Genomic DNA, 13,376 nt, shown 5'->3' with positions numbered 1-13,376 from the left:
AATTAATCTCCGTTTTTAACTATGCCATCTTCAGCTACTGCACTCCAGAAGAAACTTCAGGTAATAAGGCCCCATTTTATTCATTGTTTTATTTTCTGCCAAACAAATCAGACTTATTTGTGTTTTTTCCAGCACAAAGTTGGCATATGCTATTTTCACTTCAAATTTAAATGTATCGTCAGAGTAACCGATGCCCTCTACAGTTCCTTGCAAAAGTCTTTACACAGTACACCTTAACATGTTCACGTTTTGTCATGCTACAACCACAAACATCAATGAATTTCAAAATACCAGTTAACTAAATCTATAAAGGGTGGCGTCCATTTGTATTCAGCCCCCTTTACTCCGATACTCTTAAGGAAAATTCAGTGCACCAAATGTCTTCAGAAGTCACCTAAACAGTAAACAAAGTTCCTCTGTGTATAATTTAACCTTAGTGCAAATATAGCTGTTCTGTGAGAACCTGAGCTGATTGGTTAATACATGCTTACCCAACGAAAGTAGAAAAGTATTACCCTGATAAAATGTTTTTTGGTTAGTAATTCTGTATGAAATGAAATTACCATTAAAAATGGACACAATAACAGCAATAAAAAAAAAAGAAAAAAGAAAATGTTTTGATAGCTACATCTCAGATGCTCCATAAACCAGGGATATTTTCACCACCTAAGAGCACCAAGTGTTGAAAAGGGCTTTTTGAAGATAGTTTGCTTTTAGTATATGCAAAGGAAAACAACGAGAAGTCCTCTGCTACAAACTACCTATCGACTAAGACTAAGAAAGACAACTTTTAGCCAGATGTTTGTGATCTTCAGAATGGTCTGGTTTGTTTGTTTAACTTGTTTCTTACTTCTAAGACTCCTTAGACAACCAGCATGGTAGCAGTTTCTAACTATACTCGACAGGGCTACCAAAATATTACAAGGTGTTTTTTCCTGAACGAGTTCAACAAGTTTCTACTCTGTTGAAAGCATCAGTACAGTAGATGAACTGAGACAGAGCTTCCTGCCAACCTTCGCAAAAGGAGCCTTAAGCATAAATCTTCTGCACTCTGAACTGCCTAACTTCAGCAGTCAGTGGGTAAAAGACTGTGTACACCCTGGACCTGGACAGGTCACAAGTCAAGTTAGTCGGGTCGCAGAGAAAAACCCAGTACAAACAACCATGCACACACACACAGTTTAGAGAAACCAGTTAACCTAACAGTCATGTTTTGGGACTGCGGGAGGAAGCTGGAATACCTGGAGAGAACATGCGCATACACTGGTAGAACATGCAAATTTAGTGCAGAAAGACTCCACACCAAGATTCGCACCCAGGACCTTCTTGCTGTAAGGCAAAAGTGCTAACAACTGCAGCCACGTGCAGCCCACTTATAAAATCTTTTTTCTTTTGCTCTTGTCTGCAGAATGTAATTTGTCGATACATAGAGGTCAGTGGTAGCTCTGGAGGAGCTGCAGAGTTCGACAGCTCAGGTAGGATAGCATGTTAAAATGTGAAAAACCTTAAGGGGCACTTTACTTTAGCAAGGCACTATAGGAACACAGTAAAAGTTTACATCTGATTGGTTAATGAGGCTAGGATGTGATGGGGTAATTACAACATGTTTGCAACTGGCACAATAGCAGATCCTGGTTTTCTATTTCTATTAGGACACTGTGTGTTTGAAACTGAGCTGGAGCGTTTTAGATTATTTCTCGAGTCAAAAAGAAGAATTAGAAAAATTAATGATGAAGCTCAGCAGTGTTCAGTTTGCTTTATGGTGCATATCCTCTCATATGGCAAGAATCTGCATGATCTAGACTGTTCTAAAGATACATTCTCCATTGAAGGGAGACTAAGTGAAATCCAGGGTCTTCCTATGCCAACCAAAACTATATGCAAAAAGCTGTCAAGACAGAGCAGAGTCCTGTGCTACATGTGACAGAAACTGAAATAAGACCTCAGAAATCCATATCAACTTGTGAAGTAAGAGCACAGCATGTCATTATAAATGATCAAGCAAGAGGATGCTCTGCAAACATTGCTGCTATACCATCGTTGCTGCAGTAGAGGGCATCACATCTGCAACAGTAAAAATTCTGTTTAGTCAGTCTATCAATTGATAAGACACACCCATGAACAATAATTTATCCTAATCAATCTATTTATCTGACAGGATAAGATCTAATCTAGCCAAGTTTCAAATATTTCTCCCTTTCTCCTTTTTTTCCCCTAATCCTTCATTATTTTCAAAGTGAACACTGGGTTCACTGCTGGGAACAAGTGTTGATTAATCACGGCTGTGGATAACTGTACATGTGAAGAAGAGGACTACATAACCCATTTGTCCATGCTTGTGACTGACACGCTGTTTTCTCTCATTGCTGTTCCCATGCAATCATTGACGAAGCCACAGCATCCAACAAGGGGCAGTTAATCTTCACACCGAGGTTATGCTGTGAAAGCCGATGAGGTGGCAAAGGTGATATCACGCAGCGTGTGGTAGTTTCACATTCTCCTTTAGGATGAAAAGGACATCCTTGACGCTAGTTTCTATAATGAAACTGACCACAATACAAGGGAACTTTGTTCTTTTTAATCAATTTAATGTATTTTTATGAAACCGGAAACAGCATTCCAACTTGGAGAGCAAGCTTCAGGTCAACTTTTGAGTTAAAACCATAAATAAATAAATAAATAAATAAACGTAGCAGTTTTCCACATTTTCATGTCACAATACTAAATCATTGTATTAAATTCCTTATTGAATTAAATACAAAGCATACATTGACACATAAGAAAGAACTCCAGCGGGTCACATGTCAACAGGAGAACATAGCAGCATTCACAAATGTTGCCTAACAACGGGTCATTTCTTAGAAGTCGCAGTCTTGTCAAACGCCTCTCTTGCCAATTAGCAACAAGCACCACCAAACACAGACATGACGTTTTTATCTTTTAGGGATTTTATCTCAACCATAAATGCAGTATCTGTTTGCTATTAGCCACCGAGATAAAAAGAAAAAACTTTCCATCTGATGAAAATAAGTGTGTGGTGTTTATGAGTAACAGGAGGTATTATAAAACATTTTCTCACATGGCCATTAGTAAAGAGTTTCTGAAAGTCGGTGGAGTTTTAAAGATATTATCCAGTGGTGTTTTTTTATCTTTTACTAATAAGAATTGATAATTAAAACAACTGGATAAAGAAGTATTGATTTCCACTGCAAGATTTCACAAAATACAGTTATTAAGAAGCACACAGAAGATAAAAAACCACTAAATGTGCTTTTTGTGTGTTTGGGTCAATGACATCACAAGTGGCACAAGAATGGAGTTGACGAGCTAAAAGTGGTAAACAATGTGGAGAAACAATGACTTTTGCCAGATTTAAACACAGATTTCAAATTATTTAAGTTGCGAACTTTACATGTTTAAGCCAGAGAATGACTCCGGTGACACCAATGAGACTCATTACAGTTCTTGGCAGAAGTATTTTTCCCCCTTTATGCTTTTTCACATTTTGTCACATTGCAACCACCAACTTCACGGCATTGTGTGACAAACCAACCTAAAAGTAGTGAAAAATTATGAAGTGGAATGAAACAAAAAGTGTTTTTAAAACTTTTTACAAACAAAAATAAAAGTGTGGCTTGCATTCATGTTCATCCCCGCTGAGCCAATAATATGAAAAACCACCTTTCACTTATTACAAATTACAGCTGCAGGTCTATTGGGGTTCATCTTTACCAGCTTTGCAAATCTAGAGACTGAATTTTTTGTCCAGTCTTCTTTGAACAACTCTCAGCTCAGTTTGGGTCTGAACTTTGCTGGGTCATTCCAACACATGATTATAATTTGATCTAAGAAACACAAATGTATCTCTGGCTGTATGTTTAATGTCATTGTCCTGCTAGAAGATGAGCCCCAACCCTAGCCTCCTGTGCAGCCCCTAACAGCTTTTCTTTCAGGATTTAGCTCCACTGTTCTTCCCATACACTCTGACCAGCTTCCCTAAAAAACATCATGATGTAGATACCACCATTATACCACCCCCACAAATCTGGCCCCATATAGGCCAGATTTGTGGAGTGCATGACTAATAGATGTGTCAATAGATTCTCTGATCTGAGCTGTAGATTTCTGCAGCTCCTCCAGAGTTACCACAGGTCAACTGGCTCCTTCTCTGATTAATGCTCTCCTTACTCAGCCTATCAGCTGAGGTGAATAGGGATGTCTTTGCAGTTTTATAACCTAACCCTGCATTAAGGTTCTCCACAACTTAATTCCTGACCTGTGGGCTGTGTTCCTTGGTCTTCATGATGCTGTTTGTTCACTATTGTTCACCAACACACCTCTGAGGCATTCACAGAACAGCTGAGATTGAATTACACACAGGTGGAATCTATTTACTAGTTAGTCAACTCTGAAGGCAGTTGGTTGCACAGGATTTTATGTAGAATTATGAGACTCATGTGTGCTGAATACAAAGGCATACCACTATTCAGACATTTATTCGCAAAAACATTTGGAAATCAAGCATCATTTCCCTTCCACTTCACAATTATGCACAACGTCGTGTTGTTTTATACATAAAAGCTCAATAAAATACATTGAAGATTGTTATTGTAGTATGACAATATATAGAGACGTTTAAGCTGTATGAATATTTTTTACAGTAAGTCTCTACACAAATTGCTTCTTTGTGTTTTAGCATGGTCAAAATTTTACTGAAATTGATGCAGTGTTCTCATATACAGCTTAAACGTTTTGCTGTAGCAAACATGTATAAAACTATGAAGGAGAAAAATGATTTTAAAAAAAACCAGAAATGATGAGGAAAACTACAAGAAGAACAGAAATTGATGTACAAAATAAAGCACATTTGACTATGGCTTCCTGAACGTTTTTTTTTTTCCTCCAGAACTTGACTTGCCAGAACCTGATTTTTTGTGTGCTTCCAGTTTAAACGGCTGTTTATGCAGATTATGTCCCCTTATGCTAAGTGGGTCTTCCTGCTGCTTTGATCTGGGGACCCCGTTCTCCGTCAAAGGCAACAGCTAAGTTCAGAGTGTTATTAAAATTGGTGCAACCAGACTAATACAGCATTAATCTCAGATCGTTTCCTAGCAGGTATACATTAAAAGCCACTTCATTTCAAATGGAGTGAAAATGTACAGGAAGATGAATGAACTGTGCCAATCCTGACTCCCAACTGTGGGAGGAAGGACAAGGCAGAGCATAATTTATGACAGCATCATAGTGGTTAAGCTCTGAAGCTGTATTACAATCAAGTATGACTCAGAAAATGTTTGTAATAATCTACAAACCTTTAATAATTAGATCCTGTGAGATATATCTAATAGGAACACAAGATCAACAATTCACAGCTGTTGGGTTTGCTTTTGTCTGTATCTTAGAACATAAAGACTGAAAAAAATTCAAACTTAACCTGTTAAAACCTCTAAAAAAGGCTTTGATGAGAGCCTTACTCCCTCTGTCCTTATCCGTGGAGTCTCCGCTTCCTTTAAATAAATATTTCCACCAAGGTTGTTGGATTTTATCAGTTTATTTGAATGTAAGCGTTATGAAAACTTTGATATTCAGTATGGGTGGCTGGGTTTAAATATTGTGTTTGCAAACAAAAATACAGAACTCAGTTCATTCAATTCAGACCTCACAGAAACTGAACTGCAGAGGAGCAAAAATTGGTAGATGACTGAAATTAAATAATGAAATTTTGAACCAATAAAGAAATTCTTAGCATCCTCCCATTACAAAGCTCCACCTTTTGTTTAAGGTCAATCTAAAAACTACTACCTACCAGGGCTGTTTTTGGGGTAGATTTCTACCTGTTTTTGTCTGATTTTGAAATCAGAAAGTCTGAAAGCCTTGGGAAGCTTGTTTTGGGGAGGGTAGATTTTATCCTGAATAAATAAAGATTTACAACAAAATAGCAAAACAAATTGTGAAACGAACAAAGACAAGTTGTTCTTTTGGTGACAAACTATATCGAAAGTAAGTACTCAAAAGTTGGGCTAGTAGCTTTAAAAAGAAGTAAAAAACAGAACAAAGAGACAAACAGTGAAGCCAAACCACGGCCAAGACAGCTCTGCACAGTGTCTGCTGTGTCCAGGGGCCGCCCTGCACATCAGAGCCTGTTTACACTCCGTGGGTCTACTACATTCACTTACTGCAGGAAAAACAAGGGCTTTTCACTTTGAGCTCCCAGCCAAGAAAAAGCCACCTCTGCCTCTCTCCTGCAGAGAGGAAGATATTCAGATCGTCCCACAGCCACAGAATCCAACAACATACCAGCAGAGGAGAAACGAGCGGAAGATGATGGGAGACAAGTTGTGGAGCTGAAAAGATTTGTATTTTGAAAGGAATGTGGAGCTTTGTTTTGTTTCTGTGTCGCGATCTGCATTAAATGTTCAATTAAACCTAAAAAAAGATGATTTTGGTTTGTAGCAAACGTCAGATCTTCCACAGGAGCTTTAATCAGGCAGATCAGATATCGTCTAGCTCAACTTTTATAGCTTACACCTGCAGATGAGTTTAGGGGGGTAGGATGGATTAGGTAAGAGAGAATGAAGGCAGGCAGACAGCTAAAAACTGAAACAAAAAGACAAACAGATATAAAGAAAGAAAAAAAGAAGGAAGTTCTCCAGTCTTAAGTCTACATTCCTCAGCCCTGATGCCTGAAGAATCCTGGGATCCTAAACCTATAGTCATCCGCTGTCTAAATCCCTGCAAGCAAACCCCTCAGCCCAGGAGAGAGCGTCGGATATGCAGCACAGGTGGTATCAGGTGCTTCCCAGTAGAGACAGATGGAGCTGCAGAACAGATAAAGGCAGAATGGATATTCTGAGCCATTTTTTAAGTCTCAATGCTTGGAAAGGAAGCTGATTCATTCATTGAAGGAAATGAGAAAGAAAAAAGGCTCACACCTGTGAAGCCGATACAAAGGTGAGCAAAACTGATGCGGAAGGACGACAAACAAACATGTACTGGCGACACTGATCAGAAGAATCTCTTATAGCATGTCTGAAGTTATGTTATTAATGCAGCTAGTTTTATTAAGTACAGAAAGTCCTGAACTCAGTTCAGCGCTGTTGACCTAAAAATAACTAGCGTTTTCTGGAAGGCATGTGAGCATTTAAGTCTATTAAAAGTGAAGCTCAAGTCTATTAATTTCCAACAACTGTATGGATTTTAAAACAGTTGGTTTAAACACATCTGTGATTTTTTTTGTTAACTTTTCTCCTGAATTGGAAGTCTGTAGAAGCATGATGTCAAGTTTGTTTGGAGAAGAATAGACTGAAGCAAAACTTGCTAGTTTCCAAGTATTATAAACTGTATATAGAGTTGACCACAAACTGTCAGACTGAAGATTAAAATGATGTTGTCAACTTTGTGTCAAACGTTTCTCATTAAATTTGTTGGTCCAGCCTCTATCTTGGCTTTTCCCAGCTTTTATCTAATGCAAAAAAGATACTAGATATAAAAGTATTCACACCCCTTGAATTTTCTAGTTAGTGACATAAACCTCAATCAATGTTTTTGTTTATTTCTGTGTTAAACCAACACCAAGTAGTGAATAGTTGTCAAGGGGCAGGAAAATGTCACGATTTGCAACAAATGACATCTGAAAAGTGTGGAATAGATTTGGAATCAGTCCCACTGAGCAAATATTTTGCAATTACAGCTGCAAGTCTTTTGAAGAATCTCTCTACCAGCTTTTTTTACATCTGGAGACTGAAATCTTTGCCCATTCTTCTTTACATAATACCTCAATCTCAGTCAGACTGAATGGATAGAAATGTATTCCCCACAGCATGATGCTGCCACCACCATGTTTCATTTTGTCTTCAGGGCGTTAGCTTTTCTCCACACAGAATTTAAAGTACAGGCAAAAAAGTTACATTTCAACCTCTTCCAAATCTTTGTTTTCTCCACTACATGCTTTGTGGCAAAATGCGAAGAGACCCTCTATGGTGTTTTCTTTTTACCACCCACCACCATGAAAGGCCTGTTTGTAGAGTGCATTTCCCACCTTAGCTCTGGATGTCTGAAGCTCCACCAGAGCTACTATGGATCTGTTGGCTCCTCTGAATAATTATCTCCTCGTCAGCCTTTCAACTTAGGTGGGTAGGTTTGCAGCTGTGCCAGTGCTCTATTTTAAAGTAATGGATTTAGCAGTGCTCAGATCGATATTCAAGGCTTGGTGTATTATTGTATAACTTAACAGTGATTCAAACTTCTCCATAGATTTATCACTATCTCTGCTGTGTTCCTTGGTCTTCATGATGCTGGTTGTTCACTAATCTTCTCTAAGAAACCTCTGAGGCCTTCACAGAACAGCTGCATTTACACTTACATTGCATGCAGGTGGGGTCCACTAATAAGGTGACTTCTGAAAGACAGTGTGCACTGCATTTTTTTATTTTTTTTTAGGCACATCACAGTAAAAATGGGCTGAACATATGGACAGGCACATTATACTTTTCATTTGTAGAAATTTCAGTGTAAAACACAGTGACGTCTGTGGATGTAATTTGACACAATGGGAAGAACTTTGAATACTTTAACACGGCACAGTAAAACATGTAAAAATGTTTATGCAAAAAACACAGGAACAGGGATATGCTGCAGTTTGTTTAAAAGCATTTTTGTTCATCTCCTGCATTAATACAATGTGCTTATAAGAAGAGAACACTACACCATTTTTACATCCTCCTTAATTGTTTGCATACATACCAGACAGCACCACCTCAATGAGGTCCCCTTCATGGATGTCTTCTACTGAGGTCAACCTCTGCAGGATGTTCTCGTCATTTAGGTCATGGCGGAACAGCAGGATCTTGTCATACATGCCGAAGAAGCCACACTCTGGGAACTGAAGACAATTGAACAGACATAAAGACATTAGGTAAATAAATGATGCAAATTAAACATATCGGTAACATTTATTTTTATGTGCCAGATTAAAATTGTTGCACAAAACAATTTAAAAGATAAAAGACTCCAAAAATACCCAAAAGCACAAATAATCACATAATGCCATCTCCACAGGCTTACATCACCACTTGTAGAAGTACAGTAGTATTCTGAATGATTCATGATGACTGAGGAAATGCACCCTTGCTTAGGCCTCCTTTCCTCATTTCAGAGGAATTTACACTACAAGGCATGAGGAAATGCAACTCAAAGGGCTCCCATTTTTAGGACAGCAATCAGATCATAAAGGCTAGATTTTTCTATTAGCGGATCGTTAACTTGTGAAAGAAAAAGCATCTAGGTTTCCATACTACTGTGACCTTCGGCTCAGTAGACATTTTCACTGCTAGCGTTCTGACCAAAACTGACCAAAAGACATATAATCAAGGTTAACTCAAGTGACCATGAAAAAGGAGCTGGTAAAGAAGGGAAAATTAAGACAAAGATGAAGTAAAGACGAAATCTGAGTATCGCAGAGGAGAACTAGAGCACAGGAAGTGCAACTCCACTCAATGCGGAGTCACTTCCTGCTCTGATGGCAGCTCCTAAGCTCCTAGTGAATAATGTTGTCATTGTATATGCGCATATACAGTGCCATGCAAAAGTATTCATATCCGTTCAACCTTTTCACATTTTATGTTACAACCAAAACCTTCAGTATATTGTATCTGAGGTCTATGTGATAGATCAACAGAAATGCTGCATGACTTTAAAGTGGAAAGAAAATGATTCATGATTTTGTTTTTTATAAATAAAAAACAGAAAAGCGTGGAAAGGATGAGGATTTACACCCTCTCAGTTGTATAAACTGAGATTGGTGGAGTTTGCATCAGCAAGTCACATGATGGGATACGTCTCTATCAGCTTTGCACATCTAGAAATCTTTGCCCATTCCTTGAGAAATAGCTCAAGCTCAGTCAGATTGGATGGAGAGCTTTTCTGAAGAGCAATTTTCAAATCTTCTCCAACATTCCTAACTGGATTTAGGTCTGGACTTTGACTAGGCCAATCAACCACAGGAATATACTTCAAACTAAACAATTCCATTGTAGCCCTGGCTGTGTATTTAGGGTTGTTGTCCTGTCTAGACGGTAAATCTCCATTCCAGTCTCAAGTCTTTTGCATCCTCTAACAGGTTTTCTTCCAGGATAACGCTTGTATGGACCTCAATCCATCTTCACCTCCACTCTGATCAGCTTCCCTGTCCCTGAGGAATAACATCTCTAACGCATAAAGTTACCACCTCAATGTGTCATTGTATAATCTTCACGATTAAAAGATTACCTTCTTCCACATGTTGGACGAGTCCTCTAAATAGCTTGGGGGAAACAGCAGTTTTTATGATTTTATTTCAACCAAAGTCATAAGGCTTCCGTCTCGCTACTCTTTCATACAGTTCTGATTTGTAGAATGCATGACCAGTTGACAGATTCACTCATCTGAGCTGTGGATCTATGCACCTCCTCCAAAGTTACTATGGCTGTTGGTTTATGTCCGGGTTCTCCACCTCCAGTCCTTGAGAGCCACTATCCAAGCAACCCTGTTCCAACACACCAGAATAACTGGCAGAATTACCTCCTCAGTATGTTATAAAGGTATGTTGGAACTGGAATGCATCTAAAAGCTACAGCACAGCAGCTCTCAAGGACTGGAGTTGGAGACCCCCTGGTTTAGGTGGAATAATTATATGCAATAATCCTCATGAATGTTGTGGTAACCATATGACGGGATAAATAAACAAATAAATTAAAAAGTGCTGTTGTATTTCTGCTTTGAGTTCATAGGAAACATATCCCTCAAATAATGATTAGTCTGTGCAGCTACAGGAATGAACAAAATGTTTTTTTTGTCTCAACAATAATGTTGAGATGAAACTTAGTTGTAGTTTCCTAAGGACTTTACTACCACATCTTTACCTTCTAAAACGTTTTTTTTTTGCTGCATTAAACAACTACTGCTGCGGCAGAATGCCTTTAAAACTTCTACACAACTTTATCCCTGACCTGTCTGATGTGTTCCTTGGTCTTCATGATGTTGATTGTTCACTAATGTTCTTTAACAAACCTCTGAGGCCTCCAGAGAACAGCTGGATTTACACAGAGAATAAATTACATGCAGGTGGACTCTATTTACCGATTGGATTTAATGTGAACCCATTTTTTTTTTTTTCAAAGTAATTTCAAGGGAAAATTCTTCTCATCTCCTGTGAGCAACAACACATTTGCCCACCTGACTGTACGGAAATTGTCGATCAACACCACTGAGATGTCTGAATTCAGGTTTTGTAACAAACTAGGAACTGGGGAGGCTTACACCATGACATAAGCCCAGTGTTGATGCCAAGGAGGCTCATACTGAGGGATACGCCAGCTGTTTCCCCTTGAACCTGGGTCATGCACAATGGGCAGTACAGAACAATATCTACGTGGCCTGGGAGCAGCAGAGGTTGGCACAGTGTCTGGACACAGGACACATAAGACACCTGGGGTCTTTGGAAGTGCCAAGAAAGACCAGTAACAAGGACGTCTGATCGCTGGAGAAACACAGGCGTTGCAGGTGACTTGTAAACAAAGACAAAACTCCAAAAAACAAAAATGTTGTACTTCTCAGCGGAATGGAAATATCTTCGTCATTACTGGACCAGAACCATCAATTAAACCAGAACATACATTTTCTGTTGAAAACTAAAAGTTATTTGAACTATTATTGTGAAAACACCAGAGCAGAGCCAGTTATTCACCTCTCTCTTCCTTTTTATGATGAAACATATTTTTGACAGCCACACATGTCAATTAGCAGATAATGTTGACATAACGTCCACACATTAAGAGCTATTTAAAGGACTGCATGCAAATACATTTGTGTCAAACCCCTTTAATCCATCACCCTATAAACGGTGGGATCAACGACAAAGCAGAATAATCAAACGAAGAAAAAAAAACATTAGAAATTCCTTGATTTGCTTCTCCTCAATTCGTGCAGGTGGACTCCCAAGCCAGCCATAAGGTCTAATTTTTCTCTACTGAGTCCTGGGTCCGACCTGTGGTATCCTACCAGCAAGATAAGTTCAAGACAAGTTCCTAGGAAGGCATCCAGAAGGTGTTCTTATCAGCTGCCCGACGCACATGAAGTGGCTCCTTTCAATATGTAGAAGCAGTTACACTGTAGCCTTCTACCTAAAGGCCAAGCTCCCCAACCAAACCTAGAGAATGCTTTAGCAACCAAGGATTGGACCACTAAGGCTGCTGTCTCTCTCTTTACCCATGGGTTCCAGCTGTGCAGGGGCCTGGATGAGTTTTACAGACACGGCCACAGGAGCTTCAGATGAGTCTTTCCACAAAGCCTGACTTCAGGATGACTCCTTACTAACCCTAGGGTTGGCGTGGCCCCTGGATACTAAAGTCATTGTAAAAGTTAAAGAATCAAATAAAGTTGAACTGATTTGGCATGGGAGACTCGTCTAGGCGCAAACTGTCCTTGCCAACATAGTTTCTGAGATTTGAGACATCAGAAATCCTGCCTTACAACAGCAGGGCACTTTAGGAAGAATGACTGCAACTCTAAACATACTGAAACTAATTGCTTAAAGTTTTGAGACAGGCAAGTGTTTTTAAAAACTTCACTGCTTTTGTATTGTTAGATCTGTCACACATTTCTTTGGTATACTGAGGCTCAATGTTAAAAATGTCACACATTTTAAAAGACTTTTTTATTGATAATAAAAAAAAAACAACATCAATAGGATCCTTATAGGATTAAGATGTGGAATGTTTCCTCTCTCTAGACCAAGCATTTCTATTTTATGATCCCTGAGCCATAAAGTTATCGCTGTTGCCTTTTGGCGGATGTTGTGCTCTATTATGCTGAAAAATGCATTGTTCATCAATAGCTCCTGGATCTTTGAGGATAGTTGTTCCTGGAAGTTGTTAGGTTCTATTTCTTTATTCATGGCAGCATTTAAGGCAAAATTGTATCGTGAGTCTGCTCCCTTAGACAAGAGGCAACCTCAGACATGAATGCTCTAAGGAGGATATACTGTCGGTGTGACACAGGACCCATGGTAGCGTTTTCCTTTTCTTCTCTGAACAATCCTTTATCCCGTAAAAGAACGAAGCAGAATTCATTTAATAAATCATTTTACCCCAGAACTGTACAGTTCACTCCTGGTACTTTCTGCAGAATTTCGCTCTTTCCTTGATGTTTTTCTAGTCAACACATAGCTTCTTCGCTGACCTTTTTTACAGTAGGTCAGACACACTTGCACCTGCCTGCTCCCATTCCTGACCGAGCTCTACACTGGTGGCAACCCGATCCTCTTAGTCGATTCCTCCTCATGCATGCTCTTGGTGTTTGCTGGACTTTCTCTGAGCTCTAAAGCATTCTTTACTTCTTGA

General features: G+C 39.0%; 1 protein-coding gene across 1 annotated transcript in view; it reads right to left on the bottom strand.

The window, feature by feature from the left end:
• prkd3 (protein kinase D3) overlaps positions 1-8,881 on the bottom strand; it is a 32,117-nt gene extending 23,236 nt beyond the window's left edge. The window contains exon 1 of the mRNA XM_047393225.1: positions 8,743-8,881. Coding sequence (XP_047249181.1) covers positions 8,743-8,857 — 115 coding nt within the window. The 5' untranslated portion in view covers positions 8,858-8,881. The remainder of the gene's footprint in view (positions 1-8,742) is intronic.
• Positions 8,882-13,376: the final 4,495 nt, after the last annotated feature.

The sequence above is a fragment of the Girardinichthys multiradiatus genome, chromosome 19 (genome assembly GCF_021462225.1).
Source record: "Girardinichthys multiradiatus isolate DD_20200921_A chromosome 19, DD_fGirMul_XY1, whole genome shotgun sequence".
Taxonomy (NCBI): Eukaryota; Metazoa; Chordata; class Actinopteri; order Cyprinodontiformes; family Goodeidae; genus Girardinichthys; species Girardinichthys multiradiatus.
Note: the sequence above shows the minus strand (reverse complement) of the source record. Positions and strands in the feature narration are given on the sequence as shown.